At 36.9% G+C, this 20367-nt stretch overlaps 1 protein-coding gene across 1 annotated transcript in view; it reads right to left on the minus strand.

Moving 5' to 3' along the window:
* The window catches only part of ADGRL3 (adhesion G protein-coupled receptor L3), an 811907-nt gene that overhangs the window by 152075 nt on the left and 639465 nt on the right, over positions 1 to 20367 (minus strand). The window contains exons 10-11 of the mRNA XM_035004902.1: positions 5981 to 6283; positions 3772 to 3875 (exon numbers count right to left, since the gene is read on the minus strand). Of these exons, the coding sequence (XP_034860793.1) occupies positions 3772 to 3875; positions 5981 to 6283 (407 nt within the window). The remainder of the gene's footprint in view (positions 1 to 3771; positions 3876 to 5980; positions 6284 to 20367) is intronic.

Below are 20367 nucleotides of genomic sequence, written 5' to 3' on the forward strand. Positions count from 1 at the left end.
ATTTCAAAGAATTTTAAATTGAAAAAGACTGGAGGAATTGTAAAGTGCAGTAAGCTCTTTAAAGGTATGCAACATAGAAAATATAAACTCCTTTTTGAAAATCTGCGTGTAATCTAGAGATCAAGCAAAAACCAGAGACTGTATTTTAGCAAGCAGTAATTAAGGTGAGAAAAAAGAATATTTTGCTACATAGGATTGAAGAGCCCAAGCTCTGAACTAAATTTGCTGGCTTTTCAAGAAGAAGAAGACCAATCTGTCTTTCTATCCATCCATTTATCTTTGAACCTGCCTTTCCTTCTATCCAACCATCCATCCATCCATCCAACCATCCATCCATCCACCCATCCATCTATGAAACTACCTACCAATTTTTCTCTCTTCCTGCTCCCTTCTCTATTGTTGCTGGGGTAAAGACTCCTTTGTGTACAACTTTTGCCTTTTTCTTTCTGTACAAATTATGCTTTTTATTAAATCTCATCATTATGAAAGTATTCTGGCTAGTTTGTAATAAATTTCTTCATGAAATTCTGACTTTAGAGGCTTACATTTTCTCTAATAAAATATAATCTACTCTTTATCACCACACAAAATTTAATCTATAATTTCACCTGTACGTAAGTAGCCTGAATTCATTTGTGAATCAGAAGCCATCAAGATTCTTTGCCTGTTTTCTTCCTCTCTCATGGTCTGACTGCAAGGATGCGGGTGGGGGACATCACTCACTTCTTAACAAACAAGAAAATATAGTTTGCTTCTTCAAACTAAAGTAAGCATCCCGATCCATTTATTTGTGTATACTTGTGTATACAGTGGTGCCAAACACACAGTGGGTGAACAGTATTATCAATAATGAAAAGAATGATCCTCTCCATGGTATAGATACAGAGACTGATCCAGAGGTGTTCTTTCCTTGAAAGCCCTCAACAATTCCCCAGAAATACTATAAAGTCATAAAGGAGGTGCCTCACATTCCAAGATGCTTTCACTCATTGAACTCTTAAGGAGGGGAAACTGAATACACTGTTTACAGAGAGTCACTCCCTCCTTTCTTTTCTCATCTATGCTTTCACAAGAGGTAAAAAGTGTTCCTTTATTTTAAAAGTTTGAAGTTCACAGGACAACAAAAGAGGGAAGAGAGAAGGAATGGATCATGAAAAATAGCTATTTTACTTTAATTTTTCAACACGACAAAAAAAATCCACTAGAAAAAGGGGGAATTTAAGAGCAGAGTAGAGGGGATGGGGAAGACTGGGAGGTGGGGGGCAGTGCAAAGAGAAAGGAGAAGAGGGTGGGAAAGGGAGGAGGGATGAGAAGAGAAGCGCAAAGCTGAGAACTATGCTGGGTACTTTCCAATTCGTGGTTCAAGGCCACTTTCCATCCTCCTCCATCCTGCTCTCTGCCCTACAGGGTGAACTTAGGATGTTATTCAGAGCGCCCTTTTTCTCTGGCTTCCACTGACTTTGTCCAATGGGGAAGGTGGGCAAGTGAATGTAAGGAGGAGGGAAAGTGAGGTCAGGGTATTTATTCCCCTAGGTCTCTTTCTGAAAAGCTGCCTGAGGCTAGACTGAATCTCTGTCTGTTCTTCTGTCCGTAGGTCAACTTTCCTCTCAAAGACATCTGCTTCCATTTTTTAGTCACTCCTTTGATACAGCAACCACAGGCCTGGGGTTGGGAACAGTTCCACCTCTGTTATAGCACTGCATTCCTGCTCAATCCCTCGCAGTTCACCTGTGCTCTGCCAATAACACTGTCAACAAACCCTATTCGAATGTTCCGTCTGTTTGTTGTTGGGACTCCGGTACTGACAGAGGAAATGAGCTAAGGTATGAATTCTGTGAAAGATGCTTTGGAGAGCAGGGAGATAATTTAGACAAATCGCTCTGTGAATACTGCATACAAATTCTCTCTTGGAGGTTTACAATGCTAATATTTAAAAGTTTTGGAGTTTTGTGGTTAAGAAACCTATTCAACTACCATTTATATTCCATGAATAGCATAAAAATTTGGAGGTATGAGGGACACACCAGGTAAAAGGGTGGACAAAAATAAAGAGAGACTAGGAAAGTAAGTGTGATATAAAGGCAGTCAAAATCTGGGCACAGTTTAATCAGTGTTGTGGCTACGCATGACGTCTTGATAAAGGCAGACCCCGCTAAAAACCCAGCTCCAACACTGACCTTGGGCTAGTTAAATAATCTGATTCAGGGTGCTCCAAAGCCTCCTGTTACACTTTTGAAGATTTTATAAACTTCTAAGAAATAAAGCTAAGGCATTATTATAAATTCCACTGCCTAAATGCTATAATCTTAATATAATTGTAATATTACATAATTTTACAGACTCTACAGTATTAAACAGAAAAGCTCTGGAATATGGAACGTATTCGTTATATTGAAAAAAAAAAAAAAAACACCCATCCATAAATCAAATGGGCAACAGCTGTCTGGTCTTTGCAAAGAATTATCTCTTTTGTCAAGATTAGGAGGTCTGCAGAGGAAAGAAAAGAATTAAGCATCATTATCAGTTAAAGTCACCCAGTAATTCCTGCAATGAAATAGTCTAACTATATTCAGGAATTATCATGAAAACACTCAGCTTTCTAGGTGAATTATTACTGAATTAATATTACCCCCTGGGCTAAGTATGTAGGGAGTATTTTTTAAAAGTTGCTAATGTAAGGAGATATGCTACTGATCTCTTAATCTGATCACATCCAGCAAGAGTTATTTGCCCTGGGGTCTGAGCTACATTGTAATAAAATCAAAGGACATAAAAACTGTAGCAGGAACAGTGCTGAAATTGGAGAAGCATCATTATGAATAGCAACAAGTATGGAGATGCATATGTAAGAGGGTAACTAGAGTCAATATAACCACTGTTCTTCCATGATTTAGGGTAAATAGATAGTTATGGCTCATCTGCTAAATGATCTACTGGGTAGATATTTATGGATTATTATACAGTATTATTGAGGATCAGCCTGGTTAAAAACAAATAGAGAAAAGAGCAAATGGCACAGACAGGCTTTTAGTAAGGCCATCATTTGTAATATTTCTCAGGAAAAAATCTCTTTCAGAAATTTCTCAGCCTAGCTAATGTGCCATGGAAGGACTCTTCACTTTAGGAGTACATAAATCCACACAAATTGCTATAATAAGGATTCATCCCATAGCCCTTTTGGCATAAATGCACATCTGGTCTCTGTTTGTAATGAAATCAATTCAAAGCCCCACAGTGCATTAATAATAAAAATGTTCAACATATTGCAACTAAACAAGCCCTGAAAATTTGAGTCTGCAAGATTCTGTCACACATATGTATACTTTTAACACTGATAAATGATTAGGTTACAGAACATTTATCAAATAGCTTAAGATTCCAAAGGTAGACTTTTTTTGGTAATTATTATTTCCACAGGAAAACCCATATGCATGTATGCTAGAAGCTTTTGCTTGCTTGATTTATAATGCCTCTTGGACTTCTATATCTGGAGTTCACAATATCATAAAAATTTTATTAATAATAAAATTATTACAAGCAATAGTGCCTGGCTTAGAGGAAGTTCACAGATTTGCCCTTTAAAAACAACAAAATTCTAGATTAGCACACAGCGTTATCAAAGGTTGTCACTAAATCTTAAAGAGAATTAAAATGTGAGAGTATTTCCACATTAATTAAAAAAAAATCTTAACTATTTTGTTTGCAAGAGTTATAATCAACAACAGAAGATCTAGGTTTGGGAAAACCTCCCTGGTCAGTCACACGATTTACCTTTTGTGTTATATGGTTGACCCAAGGAGAAGAACAATTGCTAAGATCCGGTCCTTGGGGATCCCAGATTCCATCAGGAGCCAGACAGAGATAAGTTGATACTCCTAAAATAATGAGAAAAAATGGCTCTGCTTTAAATATTCAAACCATCTTGCTTACAAAGACTTCCTGTGTTATGTTTAAATATGAACAAAGGCAAAGCTGAGATCATTAAACTAAGATAATGTTTGTTAAAACACCACACACAGCGCCTGACAAACAACCGACATTGGAGAAATGCAACAGGACAAACAAAATCATTCAATATTTTTAAAGCACTTGTTGGCAACTACACCAGATCCAGGAAACAATTTCATAAATTAGAGTGATGTGGTACCTGCCTCTATGGGGCTGATTGTGTGAGTTTTCAGAATCAAGGCAGCAGCTGAGTCTTAAAGGAATCAGTTTTTCGGGAAAACAAGGTAGGAAAGGGCATTCCAGGTGCAGAAAAAAATATGTCGTCCTTGGGAAACTTCAAATGTTTTAAATTGAGGTCTACTCTATAGGGGAGTTGTGTTTAATGGACTTGGAAAGGCAAGCAAAGTCAGATCATAAACTCCCTTGTCTGCCACCTGTGGGTGCTGGAAAATCAATGAACATTAAGCAGAGGAGAGAAATGAGCTGATTAAGGTTTTAGAAAGATAACTGTGGCAGCAGCATGGAGGGTGAATCTGAGCGGGGAGATGTGAAGGTTTGGGGGAAGCTATTACAATAATTCAAGTGACAGCCTGTGTGGGTCTGAACAGGACCACAGCAGAAGGGACAGAGAAAAGGTTAAAAATAAGATTGTAGCATAGGGACATTCACCCGGGAGGGCTCCAGAAGGTTTGGTTTCCTTTAAAGCTCTCTCCCAATTTTCACAGAACAATAATGACATACTTCTATAGTGCTGTGTAGTTTTCAAACTGCTTTCAAATAAAGTATTTCACTCACCTTCACAACAAACATCTGAAGTGTTCGGGGGCGGAAGGGGGATGTTATTATTTCTCTTTCAGAAATAAAGGAACTGAGGCCCAGAACGAAGGGGACAGTGGTAAGAGACAAAGTTTCAAACTGTTGGAACCAAACGGATTTCAGTACCACAGAAAACTTTAGAACTAAACATTGCACCCTTTCATAAAGGGAAGAAAGATTTCAGAATATTTTTAAACACTTTGCTGAAAAAAGAAATTAAATGTGCACTTTCATAAAAGCCAATATTCTTTTTGGTCTTTCTACCACTTCACAAACTATAGGATTCAGAATGATATATCCACGTTGGAACCGTTCTAAGACAAACCCGTTTAAAGTAGCCAAATCAATAACACCCAAAGACATAGTCCTGATTGCTTGTATCATACATCTATCGTACATTTACTTTATTTACATATTTTATGGAATAAGGCAAATTTTATTTACTGTATCAAATATTAGTTTTATGAAGAGCAATGTATGTCATAATAAGAAAACCAGGCTATTTCTGGCATAAAAATTGTAAATAATAATATGGTTACTACTTGGGGATATTATGGATCACATCAGTAAAAAACGAGCGGGAGAGAGGGAAGAACTATTTAGCTCTGAACTATCTCCTAGAGAAAACAACGGCTCTTGCTCTCTCTAGGGGGTGTTGAGGGATGGGAGACTGGCTCCTGATTCTGTGAAGAACCTCTAGCTATTAAAGGACAGCTACACTGACTTATCAAAAGGATGGTCAAACTTTATATTTTGTGAAGTTTTAGGTCGTTTTGATGATCATCTTCTAATGGAGAAGTCCACCACCTCCTTTTCTGTTCTCAACATTTGACAGTTGGTGAAAAGCATGAGAACTAGCTCCCAGCAATCCAGTGATTCGCTTGGGGCTGCCGCAGAGACGGGCTGGCTTTCCAGAGCAGCCAGGACATCCACAGCCTAACGGTAACTTCCCCCACAGCCCTCACACCAAGGACAAAAAAACCGCTGGCCTCACGTGGATACGCACCAAATCCTCACTGGTGACTTCTCCACAATGTATTTTCAAACTCCAACAATACACTGCTTTAAATTGCAATTCAGCTGAGTTCAGAATTCAATCAAGCAAAGTCACAAAAATATGCAGTAACGAACAAGCAAAAGACTAAAGGAAAAACTGCAAGAGAAGCAAGCTAACCTAACAAAAGACCTTTAGCTTCGCTCTGCAGAACATACTTACCGATTGTTCCCACAGGGCACGGCTGCTTGGCCATCTGTCCTTGACGGGTCTTAAACCACATGATTTCTCGGGCTTCCACAGCTTCACAGCTCTCCTCCAGAGCTGGGATTTGGGATGATGCCGATGGCAGATGTGTGGTCATGTCATCAAGCACCTCCACAGCTGGAGACGGGGTGCTGGTGCTCCGGTTTCGTCTTCCTGACACTGATGGGGTGGTACTCCTTCCTGGGCTCCATGCTGTGGTCCGTAGGGTGGTGCTGGTGGTGGTGCTTCCCATGCCAAGAGGTCCTGTGGTAGAGATTTCTGAAATAAAATTCAAAAGAAACACCTACGTTGCTTGCTCATCACCTCAAGGTGTCCTAATACTTTAGAAACCATTTTTATTTGGCAGTTCAAAGAGCCTTCAACATGGAAAAAAACCTAAGCCAATACCAAAGTATCTGAATGCCACCTCAGTACCCTGACAGCCATCTGACCCATGCCAAACATCAGCTTGTTCATGGTTCTACTCAACTCAAATCACAGAAAACAAAATTACAGCACAGCCCAACTCTTCAGTAAGCTTCATAATGCTTCAGGTCTTTTTAACCATTATAGGATTGATACTTAGAGCACTCACTTTAGAATTTTCAAACTTAGTAGAATGGGAGAGAGCTATTATAATAGTCTTTTCACATTAAGTATCACACGAATTTCTAAAGATAAAGTAATTAGGGGAGAGGGATCAGAAAAAAAAAAGGCATTAAAATTTAAAGTGCTCTCCAGCTAAAAAGCAAAGAACAATTCTGAGTATGGTCTCTTTAACATTAAGTAGCTTGATGATCTCCCTGATGCTCTTAGAACTGACCCATCTTAACAAAACTCTCAAACTTGACATTTACTAATGTAAAGTAGAAGTTGTTGCCGATTTAGTTGTCTCATAAATTATTATCTTTTTTTTAAGATTTTATTTATTTATTTGAGAGAGAGAGAGATAGTGAGAGCAGGAACACAAGCAGGGGGAGTGGGAGAGGGAGAAGCAGGCTTCCTGCCAAGCAGGGAGCCTGACGTGGGATGCGATCCCAGGACCCTGGAATCATGACCTGAGCTGAAGGCAGACGCTTAATGACTGAGCCACCCAGGTACCCTCATAAATTATTTTCTAACTAGATTTCTTAAGATGGGGAAATGTATTCCAAATTCCAAATAAAACTGGTAAGGTTCCTTGACCAGATATAAATAGGTTATTAAGCCTAGAACATATCCAAAGGAATGTTCTAAGAATACCATGGAAATTATCACTGCAGAGAATCATCTTTCTGGGGAAAATATATTTATATTTCCATCAAAGGAAGGCAAGAGTATGCCAGTCCTCCACATACAGACATTGCATTCCCAACTTAACCTCATTTACTGGCAATAATCCCAGGGGGCCCTGTCTCTAGCCAGATTCCAAGTAGCTCGGGTTTATGGAACTCAGGGAGTCCTGGGCTGAGCCTCTAGGTGTTTGTCATTCATTGTCTGCTTTCTTTAACATGTCATCGACTTGACTCTGCTGCCCTAGAAGAGGTGCCTCATCTATCACAGTGTAGTTGGTATGTATAAAGCTTCCAAAAACAAGATAGAGACGGCAGTAGGAAAGGGTATGGATTTTCCGCACATTTAATCACTGAACTTGTAGCATTTTCTGAAGTGATGTTATTTTTCTAGCTGTCTCCTTGCTTGTTCTGTTTCCTCTTCCTTTCTTCTAGGCTTTCCTCTTTCCTCTTGGATTCTCACTCTATGTGAATGTAATGTTCATAACTTCACTGAAACAAAGTTCATGAAGGAAGAAAGAGTATCTTTTTTCTCCCCTTCTTCCGTTGACACCACATCTCCCAAAGTCTCATTGATTCTGTCTCATTTCTCTATTTTTTCTCTCTTCCCAATCACCACCAGCCGCACTCCCCCCACCATCAGCAGTGGACGAGTACGGCAGCCTTTTAACCTTTTCTGCCAGTGAAAGCAACACCAGAACAAAATGGCATCATTGGGATTTCAGTATCACTGTTTGCAAAGTCAAAATTCAGAATTCAAAAAAATTGACACTAACGTTTAACACAACTCAGATATAAAATTTAGCAACATAAGTAAAACTGAATTCTTAAAATTTAAACAGTAGAAATGATTCTAATATATATCATTTGCATTTGAATTTGTTGAAATGTCTCAAAAAGCAAAAACGCAATAAAGAATTATTAATAACTTGAAATTAAATATTATTTAATATTAAAATAATTGAAATAAGTTCATACTGAAATTAAATACTCTTTTCTTATTAATTTTGTAATATTAAACTTAAATATTAAAATGAAAAATTAAAATACTCTGATTTTGTTCTTATTGTTCTTATTAATATTAAGCATTAGCCTTAAAAACATGTCATTGCTGGGATACAAGCACCTTTTTTGTGCAAAGTTTTCTGGCTGATAGAAAAATTCTTCTCCACTTTTATACCACTTGATAGACTAGTATGGCAATAGTTAAAAGCTAACTCCAAGCATTTTCTCCAGCTCCTTCAATTCAAATAATGCCATCTCTCATTTGTAGCTGATTCAGAATTATATAGATACTGAAGAATGCTTTCTAAATGAATGCACTTTTCTTCATTTAGATGTTTTAATTAGCATATAATGCTCTGGGAGGGAAGAGACTTGTTTTGCAAACATTTTTGCTCTGATAAAACTGCATAATCCCACACGCAGTGAGAAGATTGACCGGCCTATTGTCTCAATCACACAAATCATACACAAGGAGCATTGACACACTGTCACAAGATGCTTGTTTGCTGTGACTCTGGCCTTGCCAATTTTGAATAGATTGGTCTTTTAGCATAGATTTAATATGTTTATCTTTGTGCTCTATAATGATCCAGATTTCAGATTTTTAAAGACTACAGTATCACAACAAATTGTATTTAACAATACCACCACATAATAAATCAATGTTCATTATTTTTCTCTAAAATTACCCTATTGAAACAATTCTCTACCTTTTGCCAGAGGCATCTTGTAGGGTAGAAATTGGAATATGTTACCCTCCAGATTAAAATCCCTTTAATCACTTCTGTCTGCCCTCTAAACAAACACTGGACTCCTTTTCTTTGTGCCTAAAGCCCTTCATGAGTTTACTTCTCTAGCTCATCTGTAATGCTTCTTCATCTTTCAGCTCTACTATTAAACCATACAAAATTACCAGTAATTTCCCAACTGTACCCTGTTCTTTCTGCCCCAGGGCTTTTGCACATGCTGCAGTGTTTCTGATCCCATTTCCACCTGGCTAATTTCTGTTTAGCCTTTGGGGACTGCTTGGATGCCATCTCCACCAAAATATTTTCAAATTTACCAAGATGAGGTTACATACTAATGTGTTTTGTTCAAGATTATTTCCTCAGCTTGTGTCTGACCTACAGTAAATTAGCTCTCAGTCAAGATAGATGAACATTAGGGGTAGGTCAAGGGAGCAGGGGAGGGTCCTATCACAAAAAAAGGAAAAAGATAAATAGAGGGAAATAGCAAATGGGGTAGTTAGGAGTTCTCATAGTTGATAGGCTAAAAAAGTTATTTTATAAATGCATTTTACACTATCATTAAGAAAACTACCAGATAACTCAAAACAGAGAGAAGCAGGGAGAACACAAAGTCTCCTTTTCCCCACAATAATCCTATTGCAGAACATTCATATTTAAATTGACTGTGAAGCAATGAATGCTGATAAAAGATATTTTTTTTAAAGTTTGAATTGTTACATATTACATTGCAAGGACTTAGTTTAATACAGACATACTAATGTTAAGGATCAGAACTTATTTCTTTGGAATTGTGCTGCAGAGAGGTGTCTACAAGCAGGGCCATTTCATTCCATTTGACTTTTAGCAGAATAAAAGTCAAATTTATCCCCCATCCCTTCTATTCCATATACTGCTATGTAAGACTCCCAAGAGTTCCACTCAATGCCAGACTTTGGCAGAATAAGCACTAGTGATATACATGTTGTCACCAGTGCCCAAGAAAGAACTTGCCTTATTGCTAGATACTGGAAAAGAAGATGTAGATTCATGGAAGAGTCATAGCAATGCACTTTGGCCAAGTTCCAGCCCGTATCATACACCACAGGAGTTGGCTTTCTCTATCTTCCAGGAAGGGTGAAATGATATGACACTTTTTTCACTGCATTCGGTTATTGAGTCTTACCTGATGATACAGCTAGTTTAATAAAACTATGTTATTAAATACCTCTTGTGGTTGTGGTTGTGTATCAGGGAAAGGTTAAAAGAATATAAAAGAAAATACATTTGAGTGACTATTTACATATAACTCTTTATCAAAATTGTGTAATTTTCCTTACTATTCTGTCATTGTTACTATGCTCACTGTGTTTATTATTTTCATAAAAGTAACTAAACAAAACTCCATATTAACATTTTCCCTCATAATTAACTTACTTCCAGAGGAAAATTTCAATTCTCCTATCCCCTGAAATATACTGCCCATGGCTTATTTCATTCTTGTATTTTGGTTTATTTTGTTTAATTTATTTTTCCTTCAATCTGCCTTGAAAAGAATGAATATTTTTTTTGAATATTACTACAGGTTATAGTTTGTGGAGTATTCTAATGGAAAACAGTGAAAATAACAAACATTTGTATAGTGTTTTACATTTTTCAATGTCTTTATTATCTAATTGAATTCACTGCAGAGTAATTGTAACTACAAATTTCTAATTTCACAAATGAGAAAACATAGGCTCAAATGGTAAGTGAATCATAATCATACATATAGAAAGTAAATCAGTGTCCCCCAAGTCCATATTCCATGTTTCTATAATAAGATATCAAAAATGACATTCTGAATTATCTCATGCATTCTACAACTGAGTCTTCCAAATGCTTTAAGAAGGGACTGAAGTAAATAGAATTCTAATAAAACATTACTACTCTTGATCACAAAACATTTATTTTGGAGGATGGACATCGTTAATTTTTCCCCCCAAGGTCATATGTTGAAGCCCTAACCCACCTATAATTCTATTTATTTATTTATTTATTTATTTATTTATTTATTTATTTATTTATTTATTTATTTATTTTTTAAAGATTTTACTTATTTATTTGAGAGAGAGAGAATGAGAGACAGAGAGCATGAGAGGGAAGGGGATCAGAGGGAGAAGCAGACCCCCGGCTGAGCAGGGAGCCCGATGCGGGACTCGATCCCGGGACTCCAGGATCATGACCTGAGCTGAAGGCAGTCGCTTAACCAACTGAGCCACCCAGGCGCCCCCCACCTATAATTCTATTTGGAGATGGAGACTTTAAAAAGGTAATTAAGGTTTCAGTGAGGTCATAAGGGTAGGGCCCTCAACCAATAGCACTGTTGTCCTTAAATGAAGAGGAAGAGATAGTAGGGATGCATGTTCACAGAGTAAAGGCCATGTGAGGACATAGTGAGAAGGTGGCCATCTCTAAGTCAAGGAGTGAGACCTCAGGAGAAACCAACCTTACCAGCACCTTGGTCTCGGATTTTTAGTTGCCAGAGCTGTGAAGAAATCAATTTCTGTTAAGTCACCTAGTCTGTGGTATTTTGTTATGGCAGCCCTAGCAGACTAATACAGGCATTTTCTAAACAACTGTAAGTTTAAAACAATATAAAACTTCACAATACAAGTTTACCTTCTACTCATAAAGTGCATGAGCTTTCTTCTTGATTCTCCTTCGTTTTTTCCTTTCTTGTCTAAAATATGTATCTCTCCTCATGGTTTTCCCTTTACTAATCTTCTGTGTTAATTTCATTCCAACATATAATATTTGGGCTGACTACAGAAACATTTCCTTCTCCCCACCCTCTAGGTGTTTATTTAAATCCAAGATCAATTACTGAAGAAATCTTCCCAAGGGCTTGATAGAGGAAATAAGAAACCTAAAACTATAACAACACTGCAAGTGGCTTTTGGTATTTGTGCAGTGCTCTGGGTAGAAGAGAGAAATTCTGCCTGATCCCCATGGATATCAGATGGTTACAGGAGATTTGATTACACCTATGTTTGAAAAAGAAACATTAATTTTACCTGTCAGGAAATTATCCAATTCTTTCCAGAATTCATTCATAATATGTGGCTTTATGGCTAAGATAGTGAAATTCCACAAATTAATCAGCCATGTGAAGGCATGTTTATTTTTGTGATTTAATCCATTTATATTTTCTGATTTTCTTGTAGCATCTCATGCTTATTGCAAATAGAGGTAAACATCTTCTCTAATTAAACATGAATTTGTAATGGCCTTATATAAAATAATAACCCAAAATAGAGGGCTTGGGGAAATCTTACTAAAATTATCTGCAACATATTTAGTCCTACCATGCCAGGAACTGTGTCGTATGTTTTATATTTGTTCTAATTTAATGCTCCTAACAATCTTTGGGTAGATATATTTACCTTCACTTCAGAGATGAAAGAAGTCAAATCAAGTAATTCTCCAAGCTCACATAACTGTTGAGTGATTGAACCAGGATTTCAAACCACGTCCAACAAAATCCCTCACTTTCCATTAAGACAATGGGTGGTGTTAAAACTTTAGATGAAATTTAATGATGAAAACACATATGGAAAAAGTCTTCATGTTTTGGAACTTAATTTGTCCCAAACACTGCTCACATGTACTTTTACAGGAATTGGCCCATTTAATTCTGACAACATATCTGTGAGGAGGTACTATTAATTACTTTCATATTACAAATGGTGAAGATGAAGCACCAAGAGATTCAGTAATTTTTCAAAAGTTAAAAGTTCATAAGTAGAAGAACAGGAAAATGATGGAGGCATGGTTACGGAGAACTCACTCTTAAGCATACTAACCTAGAGCGGACATTGAGAACCTCAACTTGATCCATAAGAAAACAGCCTGCCCACTGTTGTTAAGAGTGCGGAAAAAAAAAAAAAAAAAGAGTGGAGGAAGTAATTGTCTTTGAGCTAATTTCTTTCTGCTTATGGCATTTCTAATTTTCCTAAAGTTAAAAATTGTAAAATCCACAAAACTTAATACATTGCTTAGCACCTAAGTAGACAATAAACAAGCAGCAAACAATAATGTGAGATATTAGTTGGCCTTCTTTGAGCATATATCATATACCAGGCAGGGTGGTACTGCTTTACATGCATAATTGAGGTACAGAGAAGTTACGTGAATTTCCTAATTTCACACAGTCCATAAGCGGTAAAGTGAGCATTTAAATACAGATAGTTTGACTCTAAAACTCGTGTGTATCCTTATTATCGGATAGAGGTTTGAAATCTTTTTTTTTAAGTATCAAGTCTGGCATATATTATGTGCCTATAAGAGAGTTCAGCTCTAGGAATTACACGATTAATTCATTCTATCCATATTTACTAATCAACTATTATGTAATAGGAGTTGTATTTGGAATAAAATGTTGAGTATTTTGCCCTGACTCCTGCTTTTGGCTTAGGTCATGATCCCAGGGTCATGAGATTGAGCCCCGTGACCAGCACCATGCTGGGTGTGGAGCCTGCTTAAGATTCTCTCTCGCCTTCTCCCTCTGCCCCTCCATTTAAAAATAAATAAATGAATAAATAAACTGATTAATTAAATAAAATGAAAGAGATGTGACTTTGAACAAATTATAATTGCCCTCATTAAGCCCCTTCTAAGAGGCTTTATAGGAAAAGCAACTGAAGAAGACAGGAAATAGAAAGAAAAAAAATATACTAACTATATTTTTTATTCAGGATATGTTTGCTGGTGTTTGCCTTATATTACACATTGTGCTGGGCATCAAGAATTCAGAGGTGAAGCAGAGAGTACTGACCTCAAGAAGGTTTTAATATACTGTATTCTGTTAAATGTACAATATCATCAATTATTCTTTGTGCCACTTAACCTAGAAAAATGAAATCTCTGCTAATTAAACTCTAACATATCTTTGTTAGGTGTATTCCAACTTATGAATGTTAAAAGATGAAATAATGAGAATCTTAGAGTTAGTAAAACACTATAATAGCAGAAATGTCTTCTTATAACATAATGAGATAAATATTCATTCATTTATTTATTTATTTATTTTTTAAAAGATTTTTTATTTATTTGAGAGCGAGAATGAGAGACAGCATGAGAGGGAGGAGGGTCAGAGGGAGAAGCAGACTCCCTGCCAAGCAGGGAGCCCGACGCGGGACTTGATCCCGGGACTCCAGGATCATGACCTGAGCCGAAGGCAGTCGCTTAACCAACTGAGCCACCCAGGCGCCCCGATAAATATTCATTTAAAAGAGATGTGACTTTAAGAATAAAAAAAAAATAATAAAAGAGATGTGACTTTGGGGCACTTAGGTGGCTCAGTGGGTTAAGCATCTGACTCCTGCTTTTGGCTTAGGTCATGATCTCAGGGTCATGAGATTGAGCCCCATGTCCGGCACTATGCTGGGTGTGGAGCCTGCTTAAGATTCTCTCTCGCCTTCTCCCTCTGCCCCTCCCCCATTTAAAAATAAATAAATGAATAAATAAACTGGTTAATTAAATAAAATGAAAGAGATGTGACTTTGAACAAATTATAATACCTCTCTGTGCCTTAGTTTTTTTCCACTACATGGAGCTAATAACGTATATACTTATTTGAGAAAAAAAAAAATGGCAGTATGGATTTAAAGTACTTAGCAAAGTAAATGACAGAGAATAATACATTAATAGATGTTTATTATCAGTGATAATATTGTTATTTATTCCTTGCTTTGACCAAAAATTATTGATTGCTTACTATGTGCCAATCGCTAATCCAGATGCTGGGGATACAGAGGTGAACAATAAAAATGACAAAAACTAAAAATCTCTGCCCCCATAAAGCTTACATTTTAGTAGGAGAGATAAATAATAAATAGGACAAAAAATTAAAATATACAGTATGTTAGATATTAAAAAGTGCTTAGGATTAAAAAGAACAAATAAAGCAGCAGAAAGTAATAGAAAGTGCTGGGTGAGGGCAATTGCAATTTTTGATAGGGTGTCAGGCATGGCCTTGCTGTTAAAGTGAAAAGTGGCAGAGTGAGAGATAGGAATACCTGGGGAGCCTCTCAGATCGAGGAGCCAGTGTCCATAAAGGCCTAGGAACAGGAGGTGGCCAGTGTAACTGGAGCAATGTATGTGAGGGAAAACCACCATGAAAGGAGACTGGAGAGGTGGTGGGGACTGCAGCCCATGGGACTTTACAGTTATGCTGAGGACTCTGGTTGGTATTTATCTGGTATGGGAAGTCACTGGAAGGTTGTGAGCAGAGCAGTGACGTGATCTAACTTAGGTTCACTTGAATGGCTGAATGGGCGAAGAGCAGAAGTAGGAAGAACAAGTGCCTAACTGGCCGACATCTGAGGTGCTGGCGGTGATGAGAATGACTAGAATGCTGTGAGATACACATATACCAGCAAAAGCATGGGGTTTGAGAGAGGAGGTGAGGACTTCTGGGTATGAGTGCTATGATCCTCACTGACATAGTAGGCCTTCAATAATCGTTGATTGAATTGAACTGACGTTTGCCCCTTCACTTAAACAAAAGGAGAGTTAGTCCTTCTCATGTAAATTCTCCTCTAGCTCCATTCAATTATTATTATACAAATAATTAAATTTGAAACAACCACAGAAATATATTGATTTCAAACTGTATGAAAATATTCCTGAGGACTCCTGAGTTATAATCAACAGAAGCATGCTGGTTTGCTCATTACTAGAAGTTTTAATTTCTGAGAATATTAAGTAAACTCTGGTCGTGATAAAACCATGCAAACAAACAAACTAGGAAAATAAATTCAAGTGGATTTGAATTTCCTGATTTCTCAACAACCAGTGAAACATTCAAGGAGGGGAAGTAGTTGAATTGGTGTTAGGATTTAGAATAATTCCTTATTTCTAGTCTCAATATTGTGTTTTATTCCCCTAGATTTGACATCATTGTTATCCAGTTATTGGAGTTATTGCCTAATGTTTGCAGTGACATATGTTTTATTACTAACTTGTGAATTGTAGTTTACCTGTGAAGATAAAGTGATACCAAAATATAAGGGTTATACATGATTTATTTATAAGTATAAAGTTAAAATAAACTCAAGAAAAATAAAATTATCCTCTGTTTGGAAATGAAATACTTAAGTGAACAGTGAAGAATGAAGAAGAGTTCATCATTTGAGCTTCAAGTTTTTTTTTAAAGAAATGCAATTTTAGTAACTTTGATCTATTGCAGATGCTTGAAAAATATATATGTGCTTGTCTTGTTATATCTGCACAAGTTTCTAAGAAACTGATAAAATGTAAGGCTCTATTTTAGGACAGCTACTTGTCTTGGCTATTTGCTTTGCTGTTTATGTTTAGAGTCTGGAAAAAAGAAGGACACTATACGGCTTTTTAAGTACCTCAAAATATTTTTCAACCCCCCCAGAAATTTAAAAACCTCTAGCATTGATTTTTTTAATCTAATAAACCTAAGAGTGACATGAACTGGAGTTCCAATTAACTGCTAGAACGGGACTTCCACATTGTATATAACATGGTTCCTCTCCTCAAGGAGTTTATGGGGTGGGCAGTCTAATTTTATCATAGGTTGTGGAAAGTTAAAGAGTAGCTCTTCACTGTGCCTATCAACTCTCTCACACTGGTGAGTCACTAAACATTTCATTTATCGAGGTAATTTAAATAATAAAAAGGAAAGCAGCTGTAAAATTGGCATATAAGTGATTTTTTTTTTTGAAGATTTTATTTATTTGACAGAGAGAGACATAGCGAGAGAGGGAACACAAGCGGGGGAGTGGGAGAGGGAGAACCAGGCTTCCCGCGGAACAGGGAGCCCAATGTGGGGCTCGATCCCAGGACCCTGGGATCAGGACCTGAGCCGAAGGCAGTCGCTTAACGACTGAGCCACCCAGGCGCCCTGGCATATAAGTGATTCTTAATTTCAAATGCAACAACACCCATATTGTATGGTCTTCTAAAGGACTTAACCATATAGATTATAGACTTGATACATAAATTAAGTCTATTTGCCAAAATCACATTTAAACTTTACAACTCTTCCCGAGTGCAGGGAAATTTGACATTCTGTTTTGTTTCCATGTAAATATACTTCTTCGGATACATTAAGTACTCGATCATGCATGTTGGGTGAGTGAGAATAAATATGCTTTCTTTTGCAAAGTATTTTCAGAAGATCTATGTATACTACTGTATCTCAATTACATTGACATTTTGGATTAAATAATTTGATTACCTACTCCAGATTAAATTTTGTAAGATTTGATATACAACAAATTTTTACTTACACAATATTCAAAAGTCAAAATACAAGTATCAGAAATTATAGACCTAGACTCTCAAGGAATTTAAATATTTAAACAGATGCTATTAATTTATAATTACTTCCCTTTAAAATAATTGTTAAAAAAAAAAGGAAATAGATCCCAAAATGGAGTCACTTGTGCTAATCCCCCCATCAGCAAACCAAGACTTAATACTTAATCTAATTGCAGTTTCATCTTCTTCTAGGAATGTAACCTTTAACCAGTTAGTCTGTAATTACCTGGTTAACACTAGTGAGTAGTCTGCCTGATGGACCCTTCTTTTCCCCATAGGAAGGTGACCATGCCTAAAACAATCCAATCTTTGCTAGAAATTTCCTTTTCCTGCCCCCTCCTATCTACAAAAACCTTCCATTTTGTATAGCTTTTTGCAGTCCCTTTCTACTTGCTAGATAGGATGCTGCCCAACTCATGAATCATTGAATAAAACCAATTAGATCTTCAAATTAACTCAGTTGAATTTTGCTTTTTTGCAAAGGAAAGGGTAGAAATAGTCTATGTTGAACTGAGGATAAGATGATTGAGTGATTAGGCCAAGGTATTTTCTGTTATAGACTCAGGAATAGAATTCAGGGCATCTAAGGCAAATGTTTTCAACTAGTCCTCATGTTGAGAATTTAGCAGCTTCTTCTCACTTACTCGTGCACCAAACAGCTTATTTTCTTTCACCTATCATGCCAAACATGCCTAGCCATCACATCCCAAATTAATGGAGTAATATACAAAAACCTCCCCCTTTTGCTTTCTCCTGGTTATTATTACTACTACTATTATTATTTAAAGCATTCTTTTTTTAAAAAAAAGATTTTATTTATTTAGTTGTCAGAGGGAGGGGGGAGAGAGAGAGCATGCCGGCACGCACCACAATCAGGGGAGCAGCAGAGGGAGAGGGAGAAGCAGGCTCCCCGCTGAACAAGGAGCCCAATGTGGAGCTCGATCCCAGGACTCTGGGATCATGATCTGAGCTGAAGGCAGATGCTTAACTGACTGAGCCACCCAAGCATCCCTTATTATTATTTTTTAAGAGGATGGAATCATGTACTCCATAGGTAGAGATAAGTAGGTCAGAGAAGCAAATTGCTCGGGGAGAATCTGCCCACAGGATAATGATTTCCAGGTTTCTCTACTAAAAAGAAAAAGGAAACACACACATACACATATATATATGTACAAATACATGCACATCACACATATATTCCAAACTGCTGGGGAAAATAAGTAAACAAAATGGATACTGATTATATTGGGCTCCTCTACTTCAAAAGAGTTATGTTCATTTTCAGAGACTTAGGAAGAAACCTCAAAAGCTTCATAAAAGGGCATTTACTGTATTAATAATAAAAGGCAGTGAGGTAGCCAGGGAAAAGCATTGATTTTAGGTTCAAATATTAGATTATCATCTACTAGCTATTTGGCTTTGGGCAAATTAATCTTCCAGAAATTCAAAATTTCCTTATCTTTAATAATGTGGATTCCTATTATTTATTTTGGTGATACTAACATACAACAGACATTCAATAATAATATAACATTATTATAATCAAATTCAGGTTATTCCAAGATGCCATCAACTTTCTTTCAGGAGAATTATAAATAGCCATCTAACTTACAAAGGTGAAGTAGTTTTTGCATTTCTCTAACAAGAACAGAAGATAGGCCAGCCTGAAATAAAATTATAAAGTTTATCTTTTTCACCTCAATCTCTGAAGGACATTTGAAACCCCAGTAGTAATTTACCACCCACTTTATCCAAGCCAGCTTTGGAAAAGACAGTGATACTGTTAGTTGCACTCCAATGGGAAATAATTTTTTAAGAAAAAATAATGTGAATAAGGAAAAAAAAAATATTTCTTCAAAATCGCTTGCCTGCTCTGAATAGGATTGGGAGCATACAGGATATTTCAAAACTTTTTTCAAAAAAATATTCAGTGTTTAGCTTTGAAAGTAAAATGGGAGGGGGAAGATCGGAAAGAAAAGGGCCATTTTAAATCAATATTGAAATATATAATTTGATTAAAATCAAGCTATTATGGATTAAAAGTTGTAGAAGGCCCACATAATTTAGGAGTCCACAAGTGATATTGCTTGTAGCCTGATCTCTTGGGAGCACAACTTGATCTTCATGTAGGAGCGTGTCAAAAAACTCTGCAGGCCAACTTTTAGACTCTTTTTGGTAACCCAAAGTCCCCATGAAGACAGACTATTGCTGTTTTTCTCAGCAATAATCCTCAATGACTTGAACAGCATGTGACACAGAGGAGGGGCTCAATTAGCATTTGTTCAATAAATGCACTCTCACATCAACTGCCTTGATTCACTACAAAATATTCATAATAGGACTTGCAAATTTGATCACTGATGCACTGAGAGTATTGCTTTCGTTATTCTTCACCACCGTTCCCATTCTTTAAAAAGCCTGTTCTATTATAATAGCCTTAAAAAATAAACTTTTCATTTTAAAATAAATACAGACTCACAGGAAGTTGCAAAAATAGTAAAAAGAGCCCCTCCCTCAGCTTCCCTCAACGGAGAGATCTTATATAACTACAGTAGAATATCAAAGCCAGGAAATGGGCATTGGTACATGACTGTATCAGTTTGACTACAGACTGTATTTGGTTTTCACCTGCATTCATTTATGGGTGCATGCTTATGTTCTAAGAGATTTTATCTCAGATATAGATTTGTATAACCACTGCCACATTCAAGTTGCAGAACCGTTCCATCATACAGAAGAACTACCTTGTGCCACCTCTTTGTATTCAAATCCGTCCCCACCCCCCCATCGCTATCTCCTGGCAACCACTTATCTATTCTCCATTTCTATAGCTTCATCATTTCAAGAGTGTTATATAAATAGAATCATAGGCCTGACACCTTTTGAGATGGACTTTTTTCACTAAGCATAATGCTCTTGAGGGCCACCCAGGTAGTTGTAGCTATGGGTAGTTAAGTCATCTCCCTGCACCATCAAATGAGTACCTATCATCTGTCTTTTACCTTGTACCTGCAGTGATCTCTGA

Source organism: Mirounga leonina, unplaced genomic scaffold (genome assembly GCF_011800145.1).
Source record: "Mirounga leonina isolate KUSES-001 unplaced genomic scaffold, KU_Mleo_1.0 Mir_129, whole genome shotgun sequence".
Lineage (NCBI taxonomy): Eukaryota > Metazoa > Chordata > Mammalia > Carnivora > Phocidae > Mirounga > Mirounga leonina.